The 27881-nt window shown below is 37.1% G+C and overlaps 1 protein-coding gene across 3 annotated transcripts in view; it reads right to left on the bottom strand.

Moving 5' to 3' along the window:
- The window catches only part of SPIDR (scaffold protein involved in DNA repair), a 490566-nt gene that overhangs the window by 60322 nt on the left and 402363 nt on the right, over positions 1 to 27881 (bottom strand). For all 3 annotated transcript variants that reach the window (XM_032841172.1, XM_032841170.1, XM_032841171.1), the window contains exon 11: positions 148 to 288. In XM_032841172.1, coding sequence (XP_032697063.1) covers positions 148 to 288 — 141 coding nt within the window. The remainder of the gene's footprint in view (positions 1 to 147; positions 289 to 27881) is intronic.

The raw sequence follows: 27881 nt of genomic DNA, 5'->3' as shown, positions 1-27881 counted from the left end.
GAAGGCAGAGGCTTTAACCCACTGAGCCACCCAGGTGCCCCTAAAAAAGTAAATCTTAAAAAAAAAAAAAGAGAGGGAGAGAGATAAAACACTAATAAAAGAACCAGCCACTGCAGCAAACTAGATGCTATTACAGAGTGGTCTCACCTTCCTCTGGTGGCCTTCTGTAGAACCTTCATTCCCATCAGGCTGCAGGACTTTCCTTCCAACTGTTGGTCCTTCAAGATGGTGACCTCAGAGTGCACTTCACTAAACATTCCATAGGCATCTTGCACAAGAAGGCAGCCTCTACAAAAAAGTATTAACATATTTTTAGAAGACAGTTTTTGAGTCACTACAGAGGGCAAGATTTCCTTCTCCCTCACTAGAAATCCATTGTAATCATCTTCCTGAATGGGTAAATCAGAGTAAAGGAAGTTGAACTCAAACATGCACTTTTAGATTTGTACTTACAGGTGTTTGGATCACTATCCACAAGAAACAGAAGGAAACAGAACTCTCTTTTAGCATAAAACGAAAGCCTAAGACAAATGTAGTTTAAAAGCACACAAAGAAGCTCATCCTTTTAAATAAAATGTATTACCACTGCCCAAAAGATTATCCTCTCTCCCCACTTTTATCCTGTTATAACAGGAAACATTTCTATTTCGTATGGATGCTCAATATTGATAAAAGCTTCAGTGTAACATTATGAGAACAATAATAAGGGGCTTTCTCTGAGAAGGTACATATTTACAGACATGCATATCCCACAGGATGAAAACCAGCTTCCCTGCTGGCAGCAACACAGACATGACAGATATCCAGTGACATGATAGCATTCCCCCCAACCTTTAAGTTCAAAGGGTAGTACATATAAAAACCTATTTAAGACTGAATTTCCAATCCTCTCATTTCATAATTCAGGTAAATGAAGTCTTATTTATTATGAAATGACACATTCTCAGAAAATATTTACTGAAGCCTGTAGTAAATAACACCACCAAAGAGACTGTGAGGAACAAAACTATTTTAAAGGTAAGGGCGTAGGGGCGCCTGGGTGGCTCAGTGGGTTAAAGACTCTGCCTTCGGTTGGGGTCATGATCTCAGAGTCCTGAGATTGAGCTCCACATCGGGCTCTCTGCTCTGTGGGGAGCCTGCTTGCCCCCCTCTCTCTCTGCCTGCCTCTCTGCCTACTTGTGATCTCTGCCTGTCAAATAAATAAATAAAAATCTTAAAAAAAAAGGATAAGGGTGTATAGTAAAGTACATGCTGGGAAAGAAGAAATGACAAATGACAAATGATGAACAAAGGAATGCTAAATCAGAAGTAATGAACTTCCTTTTTTTTTTTTTTTTTTAAAGATTTTATTTACTTATTTGTCAGAAAGTGCATGCACAGCAGGGGGAGCGGTAGGCAGAGGGAGAAGCAGACTCCCTGCTTAGCGAAGAGCCTGATGTGGTACTCTGTTCCAGAACCCTGAGAGATCATGACCTGAGCAGAAGGCAGATGCTTAACTGACTGAGCCACCTAGGTGTCCATGAAACAATGAACTTTAAATAATGCTTAGAACTGGACTTCCTAATTAATTCTCCCAGGTTCATAGGGCCCTCCCTGATTTACAATAGAGGCAAAGGTAAACCTTGTCTGAAGGAAATTACCTTTAATTTAATCATTAGTTGTCATGGAGTAAGATCAAATAAACATGTGCCTGAATAAAAATCTCTAGTACAGGGGACCCTGGGTGGCTTAGTTGGTTAAGTGTATGCTTTCAGCTCAGGTCGTGATACCAAGGTCCTGGGATCGAGCCCCATGTTGGGCTCCCTACTCGCAGGAAGTCTGCTTGTCCCTCTTCCACTGTCTCTCCTCACTGGTCATGTTCTCTCTCTCTCTCTCTCAAATAATTAAATAAAATCTTCAAAAAAAAAATCACTAGTATAAGAAAACAATTTACTATGTGGGAAGAGTAAAAAAACAAAACAAAACAATAGACCTCCCTAGGATTTGACATATTAGAATTAAAAGATATGAAATATGGAATAATTATTTTAAAAAGGTAAAATCACAAAGATATAAATACAAAACAAAAGATATACAACATGACTTGGGAGATTTGAAGAATGAAATAGAACTTTCAAAAAGGAAACACTACATTTTTTGAAATAAAGAAGTTATTAAATAGGTGTAAACAAATGGTTACATGCACCTGAAGAATGTATATATGTGAACTGGGTTATAAATTTGAATAAATTACCTAGAATGCATGTTGAGAGCTGAGATAAAAAACATGAGAGAAAAGAGAAGTACAGAGGATAGAATGAGAAAGTGTAACATTTGTCTAATAGGAATTTCAGAAGAACAAAATAGAGGAAGGAGAAGCAACAATTCTCACATTTGGGAACTGCAAATTTTCTCCCCAACTGATGAAAGAAATGAATCCAAATATACAGGAATAGAAACAAGTACAAAGCAGGACGACTAAAAGGAAAGCCTTCCTAAGACACATACTGTAATAAAACTAGAGAATGTCAAACACAATGAGAAGATTTTAAAAGCAAGAACGGTGAAAAGACCATCTGAGGAATAAAAATTTGATTTACATCAGCCTCCTAAAAAGGAATGAAGCCAGACAATAGAGAAATATTTTCACGAATTCTGGAAGCCATTTCAAAACTATGTACCAGCAAAACAATATTTCATGAATGATGGTAAAATATAGGCATTTTTATATAAAGAAACATGATGCACATTTTCCACCTACAGAGCCTGAAATATTTACTACTTATTAAGATAATTACAGAAATAATTTCTAAATTATGCATTTTAGGAAGAAGGAAAATATACTGGGAAAAAGGTCTAAGATAAAAGGACTACTGAACATCAACATAAACAAATCAAAACAGACACAGTAGGATAAAATAACACCACCACCAGTAATATCAATTAATGAAGGGGTTGCTGAAAAACTGGAAATGGAGAGCAAGTAGGTCAATGGGGGTGATGAAGTTCAAATGGTCCCAAGTGCTCATATCACTTAGAGTTGGATGAAGATTTAAAACTAGACATCACTGATATTTACATCTGGTAAAATTTCAAGGATAACCACCGAAAGAATAGAAATAGGGTGTATAACTTCCAAATAACTAGATGGAGAAAAAAAAAATGGAATGAGAAATATGGGCAAAAACAAAAAACTCCAAGAAAATGCAAAGAAAAAGCACAAAAAAGGGGCAGAGAGATGTAAGGTAATAAGTTTGATGGTAGACACAAATCTATGTACTTTTGAAATGGAATAAAAATGATTTAAACTTGACAATTAATAGGCAGAGTTTGTCATGTTCAGTTTGAAGGAAGAAAAAGAAAAAAATGATGTTGACAGGAAACTTTCTAAAACAGAGAAAGGTTCAAAGGGCAAAAAAATGTTTTAGGCAAATATTAATCAAAAGAAAGCTGAGAAGTAGTTTTGAGACTACACTAAATAGATTCTAGGAGAGAAAGGATTATTAAGGGTAAAGAGGTCACTAATATTGATTTTTTAAAAGCTTAATTTATAAGAAAGATATATAATTCTAAAACTGTATGCTCTCAGCCTTGAAATACATGGAAGTATAAACTGACAAAACTACAGAGAGAAGAGAACAAATTCAACATTATTGTGGGAGATTTCAACCCATCCCTGCCAAGTTGTTAAGTCAATCTAAGGAAAAATTTAGTAAGGATTTGAAAAACTTGCACATACCTTGTAAGTTTGATTTGTTGGCTAGGCAATTAGAAAAACTGCCTACAATTAGAGAAAGTGCATTCTCAAGTACACATAGGACATTTATAAAATCTGACCAGACACTAGGCCTTAAGGCAGGACTGAATGAATTTCAAAGAATCAGTATTGTATGGGACACATTGTATATCTACAACATAATTAAATGAGAAACCTAACAAAAAATGTATACTTTGGAAAATCCTCCATTTAAAAATTTTACAACATCCTTTTCAACTCATGGGTCAAATATGAAATCATAGCGGAAAAGAGACAGCATTTTGAACTATTTGATAAAAATACCACATGCCAAAATTTATGGATTACAATGATGCCTTAGGGAACTTGTAGTCTTAAATATAATAAAACATGATCAATTTTCCTTTTTTATATAAACCTTTAAATTAGTTTTTTATGTACTTACCATAAATTCTACACCTCAGCCAGTTACTAAAATATTCCTTCAGGGTGCTGAACCTCACATGCACTGTGCCTTGAAGAGGCTCTCCTGGAGCCTTTGCTTCACTCCAGTCTGGACTGGTTAGCACAGCAGTCATCCTAGGATATCTTGTCAGAAAATCTGAGGGATTTACTTTGCTGCTTTAGTATGTTGGATCTCCTATTTTTCATATCCTATATATTCCTTTCTTAATTGACTTCAAGTTAGTAGCTCACATCTTCTAGCTCCCTAAACAGGGGGAATTAGGAGCTAAAATCTTTGAACCCATTCATGAAATTGTCAATAATCTACCCTCAAAGTTTATGGGCATTTTGGCTGGGTATAGATTTCTAGATTGGAAATAATTTTTCTATTCCAAATCCAATACTGTTTTTTGTTTTCCTCCTTTCTCTCCAGGAGCTGAGCTTTGTTCTAGTTCCCAGGGCACTGACATTGCATAGTGATATTCCTTGGTACAGATCTGTTTCTATGCACTGGGTGAGTAATATCCTTGGTGGGTCCTTTCACAGTGGAATCATGTCTACTCTGTAATTTCATTGATACTTCCTCTCCTTCATTTTTTCTCTTCTTTCATTCTGGTTATTGGACATATTGGACCAGTTCTTTAAGTTTACTAACTTTTCTCTCCTATTTTCCACTAATTCTTTCAGTTCCCTCAGCTTTGTCTTCCAATGCTTCTAATTAGGTTTTTCATATTATCTACTTCTCATATGTTAAACTTCTAAGAGTTCTCTTTTAAGCTCTGAAAGATGTTTTCTTTCCCCTTAGTGTCCAATTTTGTTTTATGGTTGAAGTATCTGTAACTTCATTTAAGAAGTTTTCTTCAGGCCCCTGCTATCTGTTCCCATTTAAGAACAGAGCTCTAACAAGCTTCCTGGACTCTCCCAATGGGTAGGAGGAGGAACCCATCAACCATGAACAACAAACACATGGGTAAATAGGCTGGGCCACTTTATGGCTGGGGAATCTCAGATGTTAGTATCTTTACATCTCTTGATAAGGAAATTGCTCAGAAAAGACTATGTTTCTTGGCATTCCACTATATGTCACGGTAAGGGAGGAATGACCACTCAACAGTGTGGAGTAGGTGAATAGGACATGATCAATTCCTAGACAGACTTGCAACTAATCATCTCTCCTCCCCTTTCCTCCCTCCTTCCCTCTCGCCCTCCCCTCTTTCTTTCTTTCCTTCCTTCCTTCCTCTCTCCCTCCCTTTCCTTTTCCTTCCTTCCTTTTCTCTTTTTCTTTTTCTTTTTTACTAGAGAAAGAGAATCTTAAGCTGAGTGTGGAGCCTGAGACCGGGCTCAATATCACCACTGTGAGATCATGACCTGAGCCGAAATCAAGAGTTGGGTCACTTAACCAATTGAGCTACCCAGGTGCCCCTGTTTTTTTCTTTTTTCTTTTCTTTTTTTTTTTTTTTTTTTTTTTTGGTCCTTTTCATCTGTTACCAGAGGTAGTAGGAAAACTGGACATGCAAAAAAGAAAAAAATCCTTAATTGTTATCTCAAATTATACACAAAATTTAACTTGAAATAGATCATAGACCCAAACAGAAAACTAAAACTTGAGAAGAAAACACAGGAGAAAAATTATTGCAACCTTGGGGTAAGTAAAAAATTAATTATTTTGAAATTATCAAAATTAAAACTTTTGCTCTTCAAAAGATGCCATTAAGAAAATGAATAGGCAAACCACAAACTAGGAGAATATATTTACTAAATATACATGTGACAAAGGACTTGTATTTAGATTACATAAAGAACTATAGAACTTATAATTGATAATAATAATGATATCTTATATAAGAATAAAAAGACAAATAATCCTATCAAAAAATATAGAGTAAAATATAGAGTAAAGATATAAAACATCACAAATTCCATTTCTATGAATTTCTTGACTAGTTAAATCCATAGGGACAGAACACAGAATGATAGTTGCTAGGGGGTAGGTGGGGCAGAAATAAGGAGCAACTGTTTCTATGTATGGGATTTCCTTCTGGAAGAAAATATTTTGGAACTAGAAGGAAGTAGTGATTAGATAAGACCATAAGTTTTATATTATGTGAATCTCATTTCATTGTAAAACAAAATGGATGAAAGATATGAATAAACATTTCATCAAAGAAGATGCACATGTGGCCAATAAACACATAAAACGATGCACAACACCATTAGTCATAAGGGAAATGCAAGTTAAAATCACAATGAAATACCACTACACTTATACTGGAAAGGGTGAAATAAAGAAGGCTGATGGTATCAAGTTTTGTTCAGGATACGGAAGAAATGAAACTATCAGATTTTAGGTGGAAATGTGCATGTTATAGCCACTTTAGAAAAAAACTTTGGTAATTTCTAATAAAGTTAGACATATACTTATCATATGGCTAGTCATTCTACTCCAGGATTTTTCCAAAAGAAATAAAATCATATGTCCACACAAAAACTTACAGACAGTTGTCTATAGTAGCTTTATTAAATAATAGCTCGGGGCACATGGGTGGCTCATTTGGTTAAGCTTCTGCCTTCAGCTCAGGTTGTGATCCCAGGGTCCTGGAATTGAGTCCTTCATTGGGCTCCCTGCAGCAGGCAGTCTGCTCCTTCCTTCTCCAGTCTGCCTGCCACTCCCCCAGCTTGTACTCTTTCTTTATCAAATAAATAAACAAAATCTTAAAAAAAAAATAGCCCCAAACTGGAAACAAGACAAATGTTCAGTAATAGCTGAATAGAAAATTGTGATATACACTTACAGTGGAATACTAATTCATCTGACATACAGATGAATCTTGAAAACATAGTGCTGAGTGGAAAAAAAAAATGAAAAGTATATAAAAGGCAAAGTAAATCCACAGTAATAGCAAGCAGATCTGTAGTTGCCTGCAACGGGAGCCAGGAGAGAGTGACAGCAGAGGGCATAGGAAATTTTGGGGGGCTATGGAAATAATCTATGTCTTCACTGTGGTGGGTATTAGGTAGTAAATACATTTGTTAAAAACTGCTGCTTAAATGGGTGCATTTTATTGTATGTATGTAAACTGTATTGCATGTAAATTATGTAGAAAAACCATAAAAGCATAGAAATATAAAAAAAAGCTTGTAAAAAGACCTTCAAAAAGTTGTTTAAAGAAAAAAGGGTGGGGTGCCTGGGTAACTTAGTCAGTTGGACTCCCACTCTTGATTTTTGGCTCAGGTCATGGTCTCAGGGTCCTGGGATTGAGACCCACGCAGGGCTCTGCACTTAGTGTGGAGTCTGCTTGAGACTCTCTCCCTCTCCTTCTGCTCCTTCCCTGCTTTCTCTCCAAAATAATTTTTTTTTAAATAATAAAGATAAAAGGGTATAGGAGATAACTTGAAGAAGATTCTACTCAATAAACATTGGATAATTATGGAGAAAAGATAGGAAAACTTATTGGTACCTCTGGTTCCAACTCAGTGTGCTAAAAACTGGCAAACAATGGGAAAGAATCAAATGCTTAAAAATCCATTAGAAAAATATTATGCTTTGCAAAGAGGCATTTCCTCTTGTCATTATACATGAACTTTGAAAGGAAAACTGATATCATCTAAACATGTTTTATTGTGCATCTTCAAAAAATACTGAAAACCACTTGCTTTTAGAGATAGTTCTCAGAGTATGAAATTATTAATATATTTGGATATTTAAAAAAAGGAAAAATGTATTACTGATATTTCATGAAACAAAACTTAAAATATTTTCATGAAATCTTCTCCATTAGAAGGAACCACATACAAACTACTAATTCCACCCTAAAAACATGAGGGTTAAAACTGCTCCCATGTTCTCTATCTGAGCTACAGGAGGCTCTCAATAAATACTCCTTCCATGTTTGAGAGAATGAATGGGGCTCTGTTGTGAACACACACAGCAAACTCGCATAATATCTAATTGCACAGTGTTCACAGAAATAGTCATTCATGTATTGATTCACTAATGCATTCATTTGAAGCTCACTTGGGCTTATACTTTGTAGGATATGTAAAGAGGGAAAGTTTCAAATAAAAATATAATTGAGAAATAAAGCATTGAGCAACATTAACACCTAACCCTAATATAATGCATTATGGCTAATTATAGCATTCTCATATTATCTGTTTAACCCTTCAACTGAGGAAACTAGGCATTATTGTTAGGTGAGTAAAGCGAGGCTCAGAATGTTTAAAAAGCAACCCAGGATAGTAAGGAGGGAGCAGAATCAGGTCTAAAGGTAAAGCAGTTGATTTGGTATTTTTGTGCTATAATATCACATTACAGTAATCGGTTATATGAATGTAGAAGAAGACTGATTAATTTTGCAGAGTGGAATTGGAGAAAGCATCCCAGAGCAACTAGCATTCCAGTCTGCAAGGCAAGCACCATGAAGGCAACAAGGAATAAACTCATGACAAACTGCATGATGACCATAAAGTCCAGAATATCTAAATCTAATCTTTATTGAGGGCAATGATTTTCCCCAGTGCTAGGTCAAACTATTTAAAACATACATAAATTCTAACTAGTGTACAATGAGGCTACTTATCTAGAAGAACTTTATCCACTCTGTAACTTTCAAAAGATAAATTTATTTATTTATAGAGAGACAGGAGGGGAGGGACAGAGGAAAAGGGAGAGAGAGAATCTTACGCAGGCTCCATACCAGCACCAAGTCCAACGCAGGGCTCGATCTCACAACCCTGAGATCATGACCTGAGCTGAAATCAAGAGTTGGACACTTAACTGACGTGATACCCAGGTAACCCAAAAGATACTTTTAATGTTTGACAAGAATCATATTAGAATATTAAGGTCAGAATGTAAGGAATTTATGCTAAGTTATCATTTTAAAGGCTGCTAATGTAATACAATGAAAAGGAAATACTCTTAAATTAAATCACTTGAAAACAATTTTATTAACTGTTCTATACTGTACGACTTTAGTCCGAACCCCAAGTGGGAAAGAATGAAAGATTACTCTTTCCTAATATTGTTCTATTTAAAGCAGTATGCCATGTGACAGCAAGATGAAAAGTATACATTTTTCTGTTGAATTTATAATGTCTTTTTTGGTCCACAGACCATTTCATATCATAACCTCTTGGAGGGTAATACTTTAATGTTTTTTCCTCAAGGGCCTATTTATCCCCTAGTTACTCCATCACCTGACTTGCCTCTCTGCTCCATGTCTAATTACGGAGGCTGAGGCAGAAGCTTGGGGAATCAAGGCTTCATTTCCTAAGGAGACAGACTCAGGCTTCCTGTAAGTGTGGTCTTGTACCAGCTCAGTTAATGCCTGCTTAACTGTACTGATGCATCCAGTGTTGTTTTTTGTAAGCATTATTGTTTGTTAATATATGCAAAAGTCAAGATGACTCTAAAGATCTCCGTGGATCTCCTTTACAAAACTAGAGGGAATTTTTGATAGCCTGTGTTGAAAATGGAGAAATGAGGAATTAACTAGTACCTTTTCTTTAAATCTGTTATGATATTTGCCTTATCTTAAATAACCAAGGAATGGTGCTCTTTTTTATTCTTTTGCCCTAGAGAAGAGATATTAATACTTTCTTTCTCCCTCTTTTGTTCATGCCTGGCCACACACACTCTTCCACGTTGTCCTGCTCACACAGCTGAAGCTCAGGAGCTCAACAGCTCGTGCCTGAGGTGGAGTCACTGTCCTCATTGGTTCAAATGAACTGGAACTGTGCCATTCAATAGACAGTCCAAATCAGAGTCAGCTCATAAGCAGCACACAAAGAATTCCACCCTCTTGTTGCTGCTTCCTGCTCAGCAAATACTACCTCCTACAGTCAGTGCTAGTGTGACAGGTCTGAACAGAAAAGCGTCCCCTGATCAACTTGTTTTTCCTGAATTGCCAGAGATGTTCCCCGTAAATAACATCATATTCAAAGGAACATAAATGGTTTCTCAGGGAGGAAAGACATATCATGTTATTAACTCTGGGATCCTAAAAAAGTTACTTACTATATGAACTTGAATTTACTCGAGTATCTTAACATGGGAATAAAGGAAACTGAGAGGGCTGTTGTGAGCATTCAAGCAATGATATAGGACTCAGCACAGTGACTGGCACAAATATTTCCTTTGCAGGGTCTTTAGGCCAATTTTATAATATATTTTCTCCATCGGGGCGCTTGGGTGGCTCAGTGGGTTAAAGCCTCTGCCTTCAGATCAGGTCATGATCCCAGGGTCCTGGGATTGAGCCCTGGGTCGGGCTCTCTGCTCGGCAGGGAGCCTGCTTCCTCCTCTCTCTCTGCCTGCCTCTCTGCCTACTTCTGATCTCCGTCTGTCAAATAAATAAATAAAATCTTTAAAAAAAATATTTTCTCTATATAGTCTGAACATCTTTTGTTAGATTTATGTCTAGCTCATTTACGATTTTGATATTTTAAATAGCTTTTTTTTTAAAATTTTTTATAAATTTTTTTTTTAAGATTTTATTTATTTATTTGACAGAGAGAGATCACAAGTAGATGGAGAGGCAGGCAGAGAGAGAGAGAGAGAGGGAAACAGGCTCCCTGCTGAGCAGAGAGCCCGATGTGGGACTCGATCCCAGGACCCTGAGATCATGACCTGAGCCGAAGGCAGCGGCTTAACCCACTGAGCCACCCAGGCGCCCCTAAATAGCTTTTTGTTTGTTGCTTTGTAGCTGGTGAGTAGAAATAATAGTTGACTTTAATATATTGAACTTTTGTAATCCATCAATCTTATTAAAATTATCTGTAATATTTTTGTGAAGTTTTACAAAACCATTTCATTTATGCATAATGACAACTTTGCTAGAGCCTTCCCAATCCTTATTATTATTATTTTAAAAGATTTTATTTATTTATTTGACAGACAGAGATCACAAGTAGGCAGAGGGGCAGGCCAAGAGAGAGGAGGGAGCAGGCTCCACTGAGCAGAGAGCCTGATGCGGGGCTCCATCCCAGAACCCTGGGATCATGACCTGAGCTGAAGGCAGAGGCTTTAACCACTGAGTCACCCAGGCACCCCATATTATTTTTTATTATTTATCTTTTCTGGCTGTACTATAGGACCTTCAGCACAATGCTGAAAAGAAACCAATGACACTGAGCATTCTTAGCCTGATTTTGAATAAAATTTCTTCAGTGTTTTACAATTAAGAATGATTGCTATAAGATTTTTTGGTTGATAACCTTCATCAAGTTAAACATTCTTGGTCTGCTGAAAAAAATTTTTAATAATGAATGGGTGCTGAACCTTCTCAAATGCATTTCCACATCAATTGAAATGATTGTTTTTATCTCTGCAAAAGTTGTAAATGACAATTACAGCTTTTTAAGTTATTTTTTAAAAGATTTTATTTATTTGAGAGAGAGAGAAAGCATAAACACGAAGGAGGGACAGAGGGAGAGGGAGAAGCTGACTCCCCACTGAGCAGGGTGCCTGACACAGGGCTGGATCCCAGGACTCTGCTATTATGACCTGAGCTGAAGGCTGAGTGACTGAGTCACCCAGCCACCTCTACAGCTTTTTAAGTGAGGCAAGTTTTCACTCCTGAGATAAAGCCAAGATCCTATTTGCTAAGCTTAGAAGTTTTCCATGTGATAATGACCTTTTATTTTGCAAATTAGATTTGATTTTATTTCTCATAGAAAGCCTATTTATGGTGGCTTTATATAATCAGTTGACACGGATTCTTTTTTTCTTTGAAAACTTTGTATAAGATTTGGGGCACCTGGGTGGCTCAGTGGGTTAAGCCTCTGCCTTCAGTTCAGGTCATGATCTCAGGGTCCTGGGATTTAGCCCCGCATGGCGGGGGTGTCTCTGCTCAGGGGGGGAGCCTGCTTCCCCTTCTCTCTCTGCCTGCCTCTCTGCCTACTTGTGGTCTCTGTCTGTCAAATAAATGAGTAAAATCTTAAAAAAAAAAAAAAGAAAGAAAAATTTGTATAAGATTTGAATGACCTGCTTTTCGAAAGTTTGAAATAATTTAGTGATAAAATGAATTGGATCTAGTGCTTTTCCTAGGAAGATTTTTAACTATCAATTCAATTTCTCTAATGATAATTGGGCTATTTGGGCTTTCTATTTTTTGATTGAGACATTTTGTTAAGATATATTTTCCTCGTGATTTGCCCATTTGGTCTATATTTTTACATTAACTAAGATTTGTATATACATGTATATTTTTATTAAGTTTTTATTTTAATTCCAGTATAGTTAACATAAAGTGTTTTTTAGTTTCAGGTGTATAATTAGTGACTCAACAATTCTTACAACACCGGTGCTCATGACAATATACTCCTTAATCCCCACCACTTATTTAACCCATCTCCTCATCCACCTCCCCTCTGGTAGCCATCAGTTCTCTATAGTCTGTTACCTGGTTTCTCTTTTTTCCTTTGCTTATTTGTTTTGTTTCTTAAATTCCACATATGAGTGAAATAATATGGTATTTGTCTTTCTTTGCCTTATTTCACTTAGCATAACATTCTCTAGTTCCATCCATGTTGTTGCAAATGACAAGGGTTCATTCTTTTTTAGGGCTGAATAATATTCCATTGTGTGTGCATGTATGTGCATGTGTGTGTGTCTGGATGTCTCTATTCATTTGTCTATTGGTGGACACTAGAGCTGTTTCCATAATTTCGGTATTATAAATAATGCTGCAAAAAACCATAGGGGTGCATAAACAATGAATTTTGAAGCACTGAAAAGATATAAAATAAAATGGAAATAAAAAGAAAATAAAATGTAAAGTGCGTATAATTTTAAAAAACAAACAAAAAACATAGGAGTGCATGTATCCCTTTGAATTAGGGTTTTTGTATTTTTTGGGTAAATACCCAGTAGTGTGATTACTGGATCATAGGGTAGTTCTACTTTTAACTTTAATGAAACTCCATACTGTTTTCCACAGTGGCTGTTACCAGTTTGCATTCCCACCAACAGTGCATAACAGTTCCTTTTTTCCCACATCCTTGCCAGTACTTGTTTCTGGGGTTTTTTATTTTAGCCATTCTGACAGGGTGTGAAGTGGTATCTCACAATAGTTTTGATTTGCATTTTCCAGATGATCAGTGATGTTGAGCATCTTTTCACATGTCTATTGGCCATCTGTTTGTCTTTGGAGAAGTTTCTGTTCATGTCTTCTCCCATTTTTAAACTGGATTATTTGGTTTTCAGGTTTTGAGTTGTATTGAGTCTTTATATATTTTAGATATTAACCCTTTATTGGATATATCATTTACAAATATCTTCTCCCATTCAGTAGGTTGTCTTTTAGTTTTGTTGGTTTTTCCTTCACTGTGCAGAAGCTTTTTATTTTGGTGTAGTCCCGATAGTTTATTTTCGCTTTTATTTTCCTTGCCTCAGGAGACATATCTAGAAAAATGTTGCTTTAGCTGATGTCAGAAAAATTATTGCCTCTGTTGTCTTCTAGAATATTTTTTGGTTTCAGGTTTCACATATAGGTCTTTCCCCCATTTTGAATTTATTTTTGTGTATAGTGTAAGAAAGTGGTCTAGTTTAATTCTTTTGCATGTAGCTGTCCAGATTCCTCAACACCATTTGTTGAAGACTTTTTTCCCATTGTATATTCTTTACTCCTTTGTCAAAGATTAATTGACCATATAATTGTGGGTTTTATTTCTGGGTTTTCTATTTTGTTCCATTTATCTATGTGTCTATTTTTGTGCCAGTACTATTATTTAATTATATCTTTTTTTCTTTATGAATTTTACCATAGAATTACTTAACATTCCAAAGAACCAACTCTGAACTTTGCTTATTTACTGTTCCTTTATGCGATTAATTTCTACTGTTTATAATCTCATTCTATTTTCTTTGTATTTATTCCATTTTTTAACTATTTCTTATATTAGAAGCTTAGCTCATTTATTTTGAGCATTCCTTCTTTCTAAAGTGAGCTGTTTAGACTACAAAATTTCTAATAAATATCAAATTAATGATATCACATAAATTTTGATATTTAGCATTTTTATTATTTACCGGTTCTAGGAATTTAAAATTTCCATTATTGTTTCTTTTTTAATCCATAAGTTATTTGGCAGTATTTAAAAAATTTTCCTATAAGGATTTAAAATACATATTTTTTAAATTAACTAATTTAATTGTACTAAGTCAGAGAATGTGTTTTCCAACAATGATTCTTTTAAATTTATAGAGAATTGTTTATTGTCTAGAAGATAATTAATTTTTATGAAAGGGTCAAATGAGAAGAATGCATATGGCTTCGTTGTTAAGTAGAGGGTTTTGTACATAATGTATAAGTCATGTTATTTAAGAATGCTTTTTAGGGTGCCTGGGTGGCTCAGTGGGTTAAAGCCTCTGCCTTCAGCTCGGGTCATGATCTCAGGGTCCTGGGATCAAGCCCCACATCAGATCAAGGGTCCTGGGATCTGATGGTCCTCAGGTCCCCCAGGTCCTCAGGGTCCTGGGATCAAGCTCCACAGAGAGCCTGCTTCCCTCTCTCTCTCTCTGCCTGCCTCTCTGCCTACTTGGGATCTCTCTCTCTCTGTCAAATAAATAAAATCTTAAAAAAAAAAAAAGAATGCTTTTTAAATATCTCTGTCTTTACTTTTTTGTCTGCTTCCTTGATTAGTTATTGCAGTATTTATCCCACAAATCAAAAGATTAAAATAACAATTTTTTCACAGTGTATGTGGGTTAGAAATTCATCATCTTGATAGCATTTAGTGCCAGGCCCTTTACTATTTGCATTGTCTTACTCTCAAAAAGCCACTAAGAGCCAGGCTGGCTATTACTGTTCTTGCTTTGCATAAAAAAGACAGAAGATCCGGGTGCCTGGGTGGCTCAGTGGGTTAAAGCCTCTGCCTTGGGCTCAGGTCATGATCCCGGGGTCCTGGGATCAAGCCCCCCATTGGGTTCTCTGGTTTGCAGGGGGCCTGCTTTCTCCTCTCTCTCTCTGCCTGCTTCTCTGCCTACTTGTGATCTCTGTCAAATAAATAAATAAAATCTTAAAAAAATAAAAAAAAGACAGAAGATCCGAAGGATTTGGTATTTTGCCCAAGGCTGTACAGCATTAAATAAGAAAATTCAAAAAATAAAATGAATATGTAGGGGTGCCTGGCTGGCTCAGTTGGTTAAAGATTTGACTCTTGATTTTGGCTCAGGTCATGATCTCGGGGTCCTGGTATCAAGCTCCCTGCTCAGGGGGGAGTCTGCTTGTTTCCCTCTCCCTCCGCCCTTCCCCCTGCTCTCACATACATGCACATGCTCTCCCTGTCTCTCTCTTTCAAATAAATACCTCTTTAAAAAATCGAACTTTAAAAAAAATCAATGAAATAAAATGACTACATAAACATATTTGATATATCTCTTTAAATGCACAAAAATGGGAAATTATCAACACAATTTCCAGAGCTAAGCTCTATCATATTTCAAGTTCAGGTGAAAGTGATCTATATGTTGCTGTAGTTTGCAATAAATCTCCAATAAATAAGAAGCATGTGGCCTAAGAGAACTCGCTGCGCTGATGGAATGTTCTACATCAAGTGTAGTCCAATGTGGTAGCCACTAGCCACATGGGGCTTTTGAGTGCTTCAAATGTGGCTAATGTAAGGAAATGAATTTTAGATTTTAGATTTTATTTAATTTTAATTAATTTAAATGTAAAAAACCACCCGTGGCTACTGGCGACCCTATAGGACAGCGCTGTTTAAAGGCATAAGAATAAGAGAAACCCAAACTCTAAATACTTAATAACTGGTTGAAACCTTTCAAAGAACAGTAAATACAAAGTGACAGCATAACTGAACAAGAAGTAACAGTCTATATAAAAATATTTCCAAATTATGTTTTATTAAAACATTTTATTAAACACTAGAATTCAAAGATGTTAATAGGTATTCATTGAAAATCATCTCTATCATCAAGATATTTCTAGCAATATTTTTTCTAAAATAGACTTTACCATATCTATGGTGAAAAATATATCAAAATCACATATAATTATTACTGTGTTGAATTCTCCTTGCAAATATATCTTATACCCTAGGACACCAGGAAATCCATGACCTGATGAACATAAGGTTTTAGGTCTGCTCATTGTGCATAAGATTGCTTATGCACATGGTACCCAGAAGAATTTACCATCTATCTTAAGACAACTAAACATTTCCACATATATGTATGACATTTAGTATGTTGTGGCTATAAGACATTTATATAGTACAAGCTTATTTTTTTTAAAGATTTTATTTATTTATTTGACAGATAGAGATCACAAGTAGGCAGAGAGGCAGGCAGAGAGAGAGAGAGGGAAGCAGGCTCCCTGCAGAGCAGAGAGCCCGATGCGGGGCTCGATCCCAGGACCCTGAGATCATGACCTGAGCCGAAGGCAGAGGCTTAAACCACTGAGCAACCAAGGTGCCCTTACAAACTTATTTCTAATGACTCTGTGAATGAAAAAAAAAATTATTTAAAAATTAGGGTTCTGTGGCTTATAATTAGGTCTGGATCAAACAAGTAAAAAGCTAGACTACTTCAAAATGAACAACTGGAGCCTTTGGCATGGGTGGCACAGTGATGCCTGATAGTGGCTGGGGTAAAGGACGTATGATGATGGCCATGTGGAGGCTAACCTGAAAGAAGAGCAGAGGTGGTAAATAACTGCCATGTGTGCCAGCCTGCACACCTACCTCCTGCCATCAATGAGTCAAGAATGGGGTGACACTAAAAGGTGTTAGATAAAATTTTTTTTCAGAAATACAACGCTTAGGACAGGGTGGAGTATGGTTTGAACAGAAACTTATAGAGAAGGTACAAGTTCATTCCTCTAATCAATGACAAATTCCTGATAGGAAATAATGAAGTTGCAAAGTGGTATTGATGCCAGGACCCTGAGACCATGACCTGAGCCGAAGGCAGAGGCCCAACTGACTGAGCCACCCAGGTGCCCCTATAGAGTGTTAACACATTTTTAAATTAGTTAACAAATCTCAAACATTGGGAGATTTTATACAAAACTCCAATTCACTGTGGTCTGGCAGCACAGGGTCAACACTTGTGGATGAGGCACTAGCTTGTCAGTGGTGCCCGCCCACATCTTGTGGTGCCCACCCCCACCCTTGATTCCCAACACACAACTACAGTTGTCTCTTGGCCTCTTTGGCCTTTGTCAGCATGTGAGCATGCATTAGGAAAACATTTCAAGGAGGAGACAGAACAAGGTAGTGATGATGGGTAAGGCTTAGGGAAGAGTCTATACTGGTCTAAGCTCTCTTAAGGAGGTAAGAGGAAGTGGAGAGTAAAGGCAGCCTCAGGGACAGGCAGACCAGATGTGGGTTAGAGAAGTTACAGAATCCAAAGGCTGGTCAAATGACTTGAGCCATTTAGCAGGCAAGGATGGAGCTAATTAACACAAAACATGGAAACCCAAACTGGTTAGTGGAGGATGCTACTCAAAGCAGGGTGGCAGTGAAGTAGAGGGGCTGGAGTTCCAGCCTTGCCACTACCACTGAGACATATTTCCTGGTTGTTCTCTAGAGGCCTTTTCAGTTATTTCAGTCTAAGATAGAATATAACAGCATCTGAAGTCTCTGAGCAGACACTGTAACAGCATGTGGCCATGCTCACCCGGACAACTAGTAGATACCAGCACTGTCCTTAGTGAGCTCTGAAATACTGTGAACTTAGCTGCTAGCCAAGTCACATGGAGATTAGGAGATTTGACATTTTATTTTATTATTTTTTAAAAGATTTTATTTATTTATTTGAGAGAGAGACAAAGACAAGTAGATCTGTGCTGAGCATGGACCCTTATCAGGGCTTGATCTCACGACTCTGAGATAATGACCTAAGCTGAAACCAAAAGTCCACCAATTGAGCCACTCAGGTGCCCCAGGAGATCTGACATTTTAAAGTTATGTGATGGATCAGTGTTAATAAAACTGAGTTTCTACTTTGGGAAGCAGCTGAGTATACCCTTTTGCTTTCTTGCTCTAGAATACCCACTGGACAAAGCAGATGTGTACATTCAGCAATACCAAATCTGTGCTGCCAGTGATGTGCAAGCTAGGCCTCAGGCCACAGGTGACCTTTCACACTCCCCCTGGCACTGAGCACTGTTGGTAGATACCCTACGCCTAGTGTGAGAGGGACACTGCAATTTTTAGAAGTGATTAACTTCAAACAGCAAAGAGAAAATGTCTTCACAGGGAGGAAGTAGGATGTTAGTGGTTTGAATAAGAACTGTATTCATTCAGTGAGACAGTTTGACATTCAAAATTCTTGGCATAAAGATCTGGCAAGTGAATGCCACTTATTTAAAATCAATGTTTCACCCATGTCTAAAATGTAGACCCTCATCCACGTAAGATCCCTCCTCTAATTTTCATGATTTTAAGCATGTGGTGCAGGGGAGTAGCAGGTCTACAGAAGAGGAGCTCTGTTTTAAGCTCTGCTGTTTTACATATTATTTAAAAATTTTTTTTATTGTGTTATGTTAGTCACCATAAAATACATCATTAGTTTTTGATGCATTGTTTCAAGATTCATTATTTACGTACAACACCCAGTGCTCCATGCAATATGTGCCCTCCTTAATACCCACCACTAAGCTCAAACATTTCCCCACCCCCCTCTGTTTTACATATTATTAATATATTTATTTGAGAGAGAGAGCGCACAAACCAGGGGAGGGGCAAAGCAAAGGGAGAGGGAAAAGCAGACTCTCCCCGGAGCAAGGAGCCTGATGTGGGACTGGGATCATGACCTGAGCTGAAGGTAGATGCTTAACCCACTGAACCACCCAGGACCCTTAAGCTCTGCTGTTGATGATGACTATGCACCTGGCTATGCACCTCTATAATCCAGATTAATTTAAATCTGCTTCACACCTACTAAAATCTTGCACTTCATCTGTGCTCAAAATCTTGGTTTCCTTCACCCACTGGGCAAATTTACTATTACAAATGCAGTTAATGGATAAGATTATTCTCTAATCGGGTGACCACGCTCCTAAGTCTATAAACAGATATGTGCACCTTGGTGAAAGGGCTTGGAGAAAAGTGCTTGATAATAGCACAAAGATACACTATCCCACACAGAAATGGCATTGCCATACATGAAACCAACTTTGTGATGCTGTCCTTGTCATCCAGCTACTGCAGTTCTGTTTGTAAAGTAAAGCTCTACTCTGGCTGAAGCAAGAAACAATCATGAAAATACCCACGGTCTTCAGCTTGCCCCTGTCCCTAGCCAGCCACACTCCACCCCTCCCAGCCCAGAAAATAAGATAGCAGTCTAAAAGTAGTTCAAGGAGCGCCTGGGTGGCTCAGTGGGTTAAGCCTCTGCCTTCGGCTCAGGTCATGATCTCAGGGTCCTGGGATCGAGTCCCGCATCGGGCTCTCTGCTCAGCAGGGAGCCTGCTTCCTCCTCTCTCTGTCTCTCTGCCTGCCTCTCTGCCTACTTGTGATCTCTGTCTGTCAAATAAATAAATAAAATCTTAAAAAAAAAAAAAAGTAGTTCAAGAATCTCCTGTTTAGCCATCAGGAGTCATTTGGCAGGACTTTTGATTCTATGCGTCTCTGAGCCATTAGGGTGAGGCCGGGACCACGTTGGAAGAACTGACTAAAACTGGTGCCAAATGAAACTACATTCCACAATACATTCCCACCAGCATAAAATAATACAGATAAGATGCTCACTGTTCAATCACATTCACATCATGTTGGAAGTATAAAAGTCCATTATGGAGTTAGTATTTGTCTTTAAGAATGTTTTTTTTTCCTTCTCTTACCAGCTAAGGACAGATCATGTTAATTAAAGAATACTTTAAGAATTCTAAAAATCCATGTATTGTTCATTTGCAAAAGCAAGAACAAAGCACAAGGAATAAGTTAAACAAAACTGTTAATCTGTAAAGGGAGTTTCAGTGAGACTCTAATTCCTCTTTGAAGTTTCAAATGTTCCTCCCCAACTTTTGAAAAATATTCATATTTCCCCTTCCTTTCACTCATTGGCTCAGTTTCACAGAAACACAAGAGAAACAGGCTTGTGTGCATGTGTGCGTGTATCTATGCATGTACACAGAGAGAGGAGATTACGTGAACATGTGGGATGTTTACCCGGGTTATGGGAGCAGTTCTTAGCAGTCCACCAAGAATTCCCGGAATTAGAGTCAGTCCGGCTGCTTTCTTCTAGGTCAGTGTCAACTTAAGCAGCCTCTAAAGATCAACAAGGTTCTCTCTCTCATATTATAATTTCTTACTAAGCCTCCATTTTAAGGAAGGAATGGAAGAAATTGGAGGACAAAGTGAGAGGGGGAAAGCAAGAAAAAGGAAAAAGGGGAGAGGGAAGGGGGAGAAGAAAAGAGAGTTCAGATATGAACAGTGGGGGAGGAAGAATCATAGAAAAGAGGGAGGGAAGAAGAAGAAAAGCAGGAGGGAAGGACAGCAGAGGGCTGAGTGGGTGGAGGGCCTTTCCCCAGCTCCACCAACCCACTCGGCAGACGGGAAACCAGATACAGCAGGACATTGTGTTCTTCTCCTGAAAAACAACCAGACTGCGCTCCTAAAGTAAACAGTTAATCCTGTTGTTTATCTTTGTAACATGAGGAGATGTTAACAGGATGATTTCTACTTCACAGAAATGTGGTTTTTTATTCATTAAAAATCCATATTTTCTCTTTGATATAAGTGTGACATACAAACTTTCTAGTATCAGTGAACAGGAAGGAATAACAATCTTTCTTTGCTAAAAGTGACTGAACTAAAGGATGGCAAAAAACCTGAGAAAAACCTTTTCTTCACTCAGGCATCCTATTTATTTTTGGAAAATCCTGCATTACTGAATCAAACCAAGTCAAACCAAAACAAAATCTGTTGTAAGTTTGGCCCACTCCAAACTTTGATTTTGGGTATTGCTTGTGGAGATAAGATTATAACTGGGCCAAGACAAGAGTAAGAAGAATACATTTTATATGTTAATAGAAGTTTGCCCACAGAACAAATTTTCAAAGCTATATAGTTATTCTTATACATTTTTATTAATTGCAATTTTTATGGAGGTAATTGTGGATTCACAGGCAATTTTAAGAAATGCTATAGAGCTTGTATGTACACTTTGTTCAGTTTCCCCCAGTAGTGTACTACTCTACTAGCAAATAATGGTACAACATCACAATTGACATTGACACAATCCATCAGTTTTATTTAGATTTCACAAATTTGAGTTGTTACTATGCATGTATTCATGAATGTATTCAGTGCTATAAAGTTTTACCACCTGTGTAGGATCCCATATCTAGCACCATGGTCAAGAATGTGAACAGTTCCATTGCTACAATGATCCCTTAGGCTGTCTTTTATAACCTGCTTCCCACCATCTCTGCACCCATCCCAACATCTAGATTCTATTAACCTGTCCTTCATTTACAAAATTCTGCCATTTCAAAATGTTATAAAAAACAGAATCATCTAGTATATAATCTTTGGGATTGGAATTTTTTCCCCTCAGCACAGTTCCCTGGTGATGAACATAAGCTATTATGCTTTTTATTTTTATAGCAGCTTTGAGACATAATTTATATGCCATAAAATTTACCCCATTGATAAAAGCAATAAGTGGCAAAATACACATAATATTTATTATTTTAACCATTTTAAGGTGCAATTCAGTAGCATTAACTATATTCACAATGTTCTACAACCACCAACACTATCTTATTCCAGAATATTTTCATCACCCCAGAAGGAAATCTCAGTCTACTAAAGCAACCTTCTCATCTTCCCTTCCCACAAGTACCTGAAGACAACTAATCTAGTTTCTGTCTCCACGGATTTGCCTATTTTGGATACTTCACATGAATGGAATCATGCAATATGTGGCCTTTTGTGTTTGTCTTCTTTCACTTAGCATAACGATTCCAAGGTTCATTCACATTGTACATCATTCATTTTTGTTGATGAATATTCCATTTTGGGCTTATTTCCACTGTTCTGCATTTATGAAATAATGGTGTGAGGAACATCTATGTAGGAGTTACATGGATATATGCTTTCGATTCTAAGTGGCTATATATGTAGGAGTGGAATTGTTAGGTCATATAGTAACCCTATGCTTAACATTTTTTTTTAAAGGCTTAAAATGTGGGGCGCCTGGGTGGCTCAGTGGTTATAGCCTCTGCCTTCGGCTCAGGTCATGATCCCAGGGTCCTGGGATTGAGCCCTGCATTGGGCTCTCTGCTCAGCGGGGAGTCTGCTTCCTCCCCCCTCTCTCTCTGCCTGCCTCTCTGACTACTTGTGATCTCTGTCAAATAAATAGATAAAATCTTAAAAAAAAAAAAAGGCCTAAAATGTATTTTACTAAGTTGATGCTATATTACTGATCCATTTCTCAGAAAAACTCCAAAGACATCAGGAACAAATAAAACACGGTGTACCGATAAAAAAGGCACACCATAAGTACCTAAGATAGACTAGGTTAAGAGCTACTGTCTGACCTTCAGCATACAGTAGCCCTGTTCCTAAGATTGTACTAGGCCTATCAAGAAAAGTTGTGAACAACATCATGGACAAAAAAGGGCCAATCCTGTGTTGTCCTTACCCAAGAAAAAGACGGAGGTATCTTAATACAAGATTTAAAAAAATATATATTAAAATGAAAATCCTTAAGAGAAATGCCTTCCTTAAGACATGATGGGGTAATATATGTGATATAACAGAACTATAGGTATGTTCTCTGTGACCTCTGTGGACATTTGCCTGAATTCCCATCTGTGACTGAATGGAGCAATGGGACCAAGTTCATTGGGGGATGTTTTTGTGGTGTATGTGGCAGTGTCTCTGGTGTTGCGAGGTATAGGAATGAAAAAGCAAGGAGAAGAGAATGGACAGAAAACGGAATGATCAAAATTAATGGGGCCTCTAACTGGATTCATTTTGTCATGGTTCCACCCTGTACCCAGGCCCTCAATAATCACATGACACTTCAGGAAAGCACCCCACACAGAATCCATTAGTTAAATAATATACCACACAGAACTGATTTATTAAATATTGCTCCTCCCTTGCCCTCTATATTTGACTTTTGAGGAACTGCCAAACTGTTTTCCAACGTGGCTGCACCATTTTACATTTCTACTAGCTGAGTATGAGGGTTCCAATTTTTCCACATACTCACTGATACTTATTACTGTCTGCTGTGTTTATTAAAGCCATACCAGTGGGTGTGAAGTAGTATACCACTGTGGGATTTGGCTTGCATTTCCCTAATGACTAATGATATTGGTCATCATGTACTTCTTGGACATCTGTATAACTTCTTTGGAGAAATGTCTATTCAAATCCTTTGACCATTTTTTATTTGGGTTATCTTTTTATGTTGTTATATTAGTTCTTCATATATTCTGGATACAAGTCTTCTGTCAGATATGTGATTTGCAAAAAATTTCTCCCATTCCCTGGGTTGTCTTTTTATTTTCTTGGTGATGGCCTTTGAAACACAGAACTTTTTAATTTTGACAAAATCCCATTTATGTATTTTTCTTTTGTTTTATATGCTTTTGGTGTCATAGGTAAGAAACCACTGCCTAATATATAAGGTTATGAAGCTATATTCCTATGTTTTCTGAGAGCTATAAAGTTTTTTGTTCTTATTTTTAGGTCAACGATCCATTTTGAGTTTACTCTTGCATATGGTGTGAGGCAAGGGTCAACTTACTTCTTTGGCATGTGGGAAGGGGAGTAGGGGAATGGGATGAGAAGGAAGGGAAGGAAAAAAAAAGGTTCAACCCTGCAGAATAGAGGATTTAGAGTTTTAGGGTCTATCACTGGCAAAGAGTTGTACAAATGCATCTATACTCTCTAAGGTACGTAGACTAAAATTGCTGCTGTATTTATTTAGGCCCAGTCAATACAGAGCAGAAGTCACTGGCCAGTATCTTCTTTAATCTAGTTCCATTACTTTACCATCATTATGCAGAGGACTCCCAAAGCTCTACCTTCTGATCCAAAATTATTCTTCCTCTTATGCATTACCTCTTCGTGTAATGTGGCCCCTACCATTCTCAGCTACTGTTTCAAAACCTGAGAGCACTTTTTATTTCTTTTTTTCACATCTAGTTGTTATAGCCTATCCATTTACCTTCATATCTATCTTTTTAATATCATTCTTCCTTCTCATTCCTGTTATCATTTTCTTGTTTTGCTTGTGACCTTTGTTGCTCAACAAAGCTTCCTAACCTCATTCTTCCTTTTTCCCTAACCCCTCCTAAAGGGACAAAGTTAATCATGTCACTCGACTAATCACAGACCTTCAAAGGTATCCTAATGACTTCTACATGTCTCGACACATGTGTGTGAGTCGAAGAAGATCAAGTTCCTACAACCATTTCCCCATCTGAGTCTTGGCTCCCATTAGCTCCTCTAAACTAATCTGATATTGTCACTTCCACTTGTCTAAGTATGTTCATTTTCAAAATCAAACTCAAATTCCGTATCTTTCATGAAGGTATCTCTCATTCCAATAGTGATAACAATTCTTCCTTTTTCTTTGTAATCAAAGTGTTCTTTTGACTTTATTTTTTTTCTTTTTATATATTTATTTTTTTATTTATTTGACAGAGATCACAAGTTTTTGCCTTTACTTTAGTTATCACATTCTACTCTGTATTATAAACACTTGCATAGATCTTTTTTCTCTACTTTTTGCTTAGAAGTTTCTTTATTTTCCCTTTTTTCATTAAGCTTTTAATTTTAATTTCAGTATAGTTAAAATACAATGTCATATTAGTTTCAGGTGTACAATATAGTGATTCAGCAATTCTATATATTACTCAGTTCCCATCATGATAAGTGTACTCTTAATCCCCATCACCTATTTTACCCAACTACCACCCCCAACTTCCCTCCTGGTAACTATCAGTTTGTTCTCTATAGTTAAGAGTCTGTTTCTTGGTTTCTCCCTTTTTTTCTTTCCTTTGCTCATTTGTTTTGTTTCTTAAATTCCGTATGAGGGAAATCATATGGTATTTGTCTTTCTCTGCCTTATTTTGCTTAGCATAGTACTCTCAAACTTAGCCATGTCATTGCAAATGGCAAGATTTCATTCTTTTTAAAAATTTTTTTTTTTAAATTTATTTATTTGACAGAGAGAGAGGGAGCGAGAGCAAGAGCAAGCTAGCACAAGCAGGGGGAGCAGCAGGCAGAGGGAGAGGGAGAAGCAGGTTCCCTGCTGAGCAAGGAGCCTGATGCAGGGCTCAGTATCAGGACCCTGAGATTATGACCTGGGCGGAAGACAGATGCTTAACCAACTGAGACACCCAAGTGCCCTGAGAATTCATTCTTTTTTATGGTTGAATGATATTCTAATATCTCTATCTGTTTCTATCTACCTATCTATCTATCTAAGCCTTCTTTATCTACTCATTTATTGATGGACACTTGGTCTGTTTTCATAATTTCTCTATTGAAATAATGCTGCTAAAAACACAGTGGGGCATGTATCCCTTTGAATTAGTGTTTTTGCATTTTTGTGTACCCAGTAGTGTGACTGCTGGATCACAGGGTAGTTCTATTTTTAACTTTTTTTTTTTAAGATTTTATTTATTTCTTTGACAGAGAGAGAAATCACAAGTAGACAGAGAGGCAGGCAGAGAGGGAGAGGGGAAAGCAGGCTCCTTGCTGAGCAGAAGGCAGAGGCTTAACACACTGAGCCACCCAGGTGCCCCTATTTTTAACTTTTTGAGGAAGCTTTATGCTGTTTTCTACAGTGGCCACACCAGTTTGCATTCCCACCAACAGTGCATAAGTGCTGCTTTCCCCCACATCCTCTCCAATGCTCATTATTTCTTGGGTTTTTGATTTTAGCCATCCAACAGGTATAAGGTGCTATCTCATAGTTTTAATTTGCATTCCCTGATGATATAGAAATTAAATTAAATTTGAAATGATATGATATAGATGAAATGATATAGAAATTAAATTAAAATTGCATTTTAATTTGTATTTCCCTTATGATATAGAAATAAATCCACAACAATATGGTCAATTAATCTTGACAAAGGAGTAAAGACTATACAGTGGGGAAAAGATAGTCTCTTTGACAAATGGTATTGGGGAATCTGGAGAGCTACATGCATAAGAATTGAAGGGGACCACTTTCTTATACCATCCATAAAAATCAACCCCAAATAGATTAAAGATCAAAATGTGAGACCTGAAACAAACAAACAAAAAATCCTAGAAGAGAGCACAGGCAGTAATTTCTCTGACATTAGTCATAGTGACATTTTTCTAGATATGTCTGCTGAAGGAAGGGAAATAAAAGCAAAAATAAACTATTGGGACTACATCAAAATAAAAAGCTTCTGCACAGTGAAGGAAACAATCAACAAAACTAAATAAAAGGCAACCTACTGAATGGGAGAAATATTTGCAAATGATATATCCAATAAAGGGTTAGTACCCATATACATAAAGAACTAATACAACTCAACACCCCAAATGCAAATAATCCAATTAAAAAATGGGCAGAGGACATTAACATAAATTTCTCCCAAGAAGACAAACAGATGGCTGATAGACATGAAAAGATGCCTAGAAGTTTCTCGAGGGCAGGGACTGTATTTCTTATTCTCTATGTACCTAATATAACTTTCAGCTCAGAGCTTTATACATTACAGATGACCCACATATGCTTGGTATACCAAGTTGAATTAATCAACAAGTATTTTTTAAGTTTTTTTGGGGATAGAAGGTATAAGATGTAGTTCCTACCCTCAGGAACAGTAACAGGTACTTAAAATGATTCCTACAGGTAATTCATAAGGTGAGACTTCTACATTGTTCTAAAGTATAGGTATGGGAAGGGAAGTATTAGTATTCCCGTGAAGTATTAAGAACAAAATAAATGCGATTCGGGGTCTCTTCTGATTCCATACAAATTTTAGGATTATTTGCTCCAGCTCTTTGAAAAATACCGGTGGAATTTTGATCGGAATGGCATTAAAAGTATAGATTGCTCTAGGCAGTATAGACATCTTAACAATGTTTATTCTTCCGATCCAAGAGCATGGAATGGTCTTCCATCTTTTTGTGTCTTCTTTAATTTCTTTCATGAGTGTTCTGTAGTTCCTTGAGTACAGATCCTTTACCTCTTTGGTTAGGTTTATTCCCAGGTATCTTATGGTTCTTGGTGCTATAGTAAATGGAATCGATTCTCTAATTTCCCTTTCTGTATTTTCATTGTTAGTGTATAAGAAAGCCACTGATTTCTGTACATTGACTTTGTATCCTGCCACGTTGCTGAATTGTTGTATGAGTTCTCGTAGTTTGGGGGTGGAGTCTTTTGGGTTTTCCATATAAAGAATCATGTCATCTGCGAAGAGAGAGAGTTTGACTTCTTCATTGCCAATTTGGATACCTTTTATTTCTCTTTGTTGCCTGATTGCTGTTCCTAGGACTTCTAATACTATGTTGAACAAGAGTGGTGAGAGTGGGCGTCCTTGTCGTGTTCCTGATCTCAACGGGAAGGCTGAAAGCTTTTTCCCATTGAGAATGATATTTCCTGTGGGTCTTTCATAGATAGATTTGATGAAGTTCAGGAATGTTCCCTCTATCCCTATACTTTGAAGCATTTTAATCAGGAACGGATGCTGGATTTTGTCAAATGCTTTTTCTGCATCAATTGAGTGGACCATGTGGTTCTTCTCTCTTT

Source organism: Lontra canadensis, unplaced genomic scaffold (assembly GCF_010015895.1).
Source record: "Lontra canadensis isolate GAN:19392208 unplaced genomic scaffold, GSC_riverotter_1.0 scaffold121, whole genome shotgun sequence".
Lineage (NCBI taxonomy): Eukaryota > Metazoa > Chordata > Mammalia > Carnivora > Mustelidae > Lontra > Lontra canadensis.
This window is presented reverse-complemented; position numbering and strand designations above follow the sequence as displayed.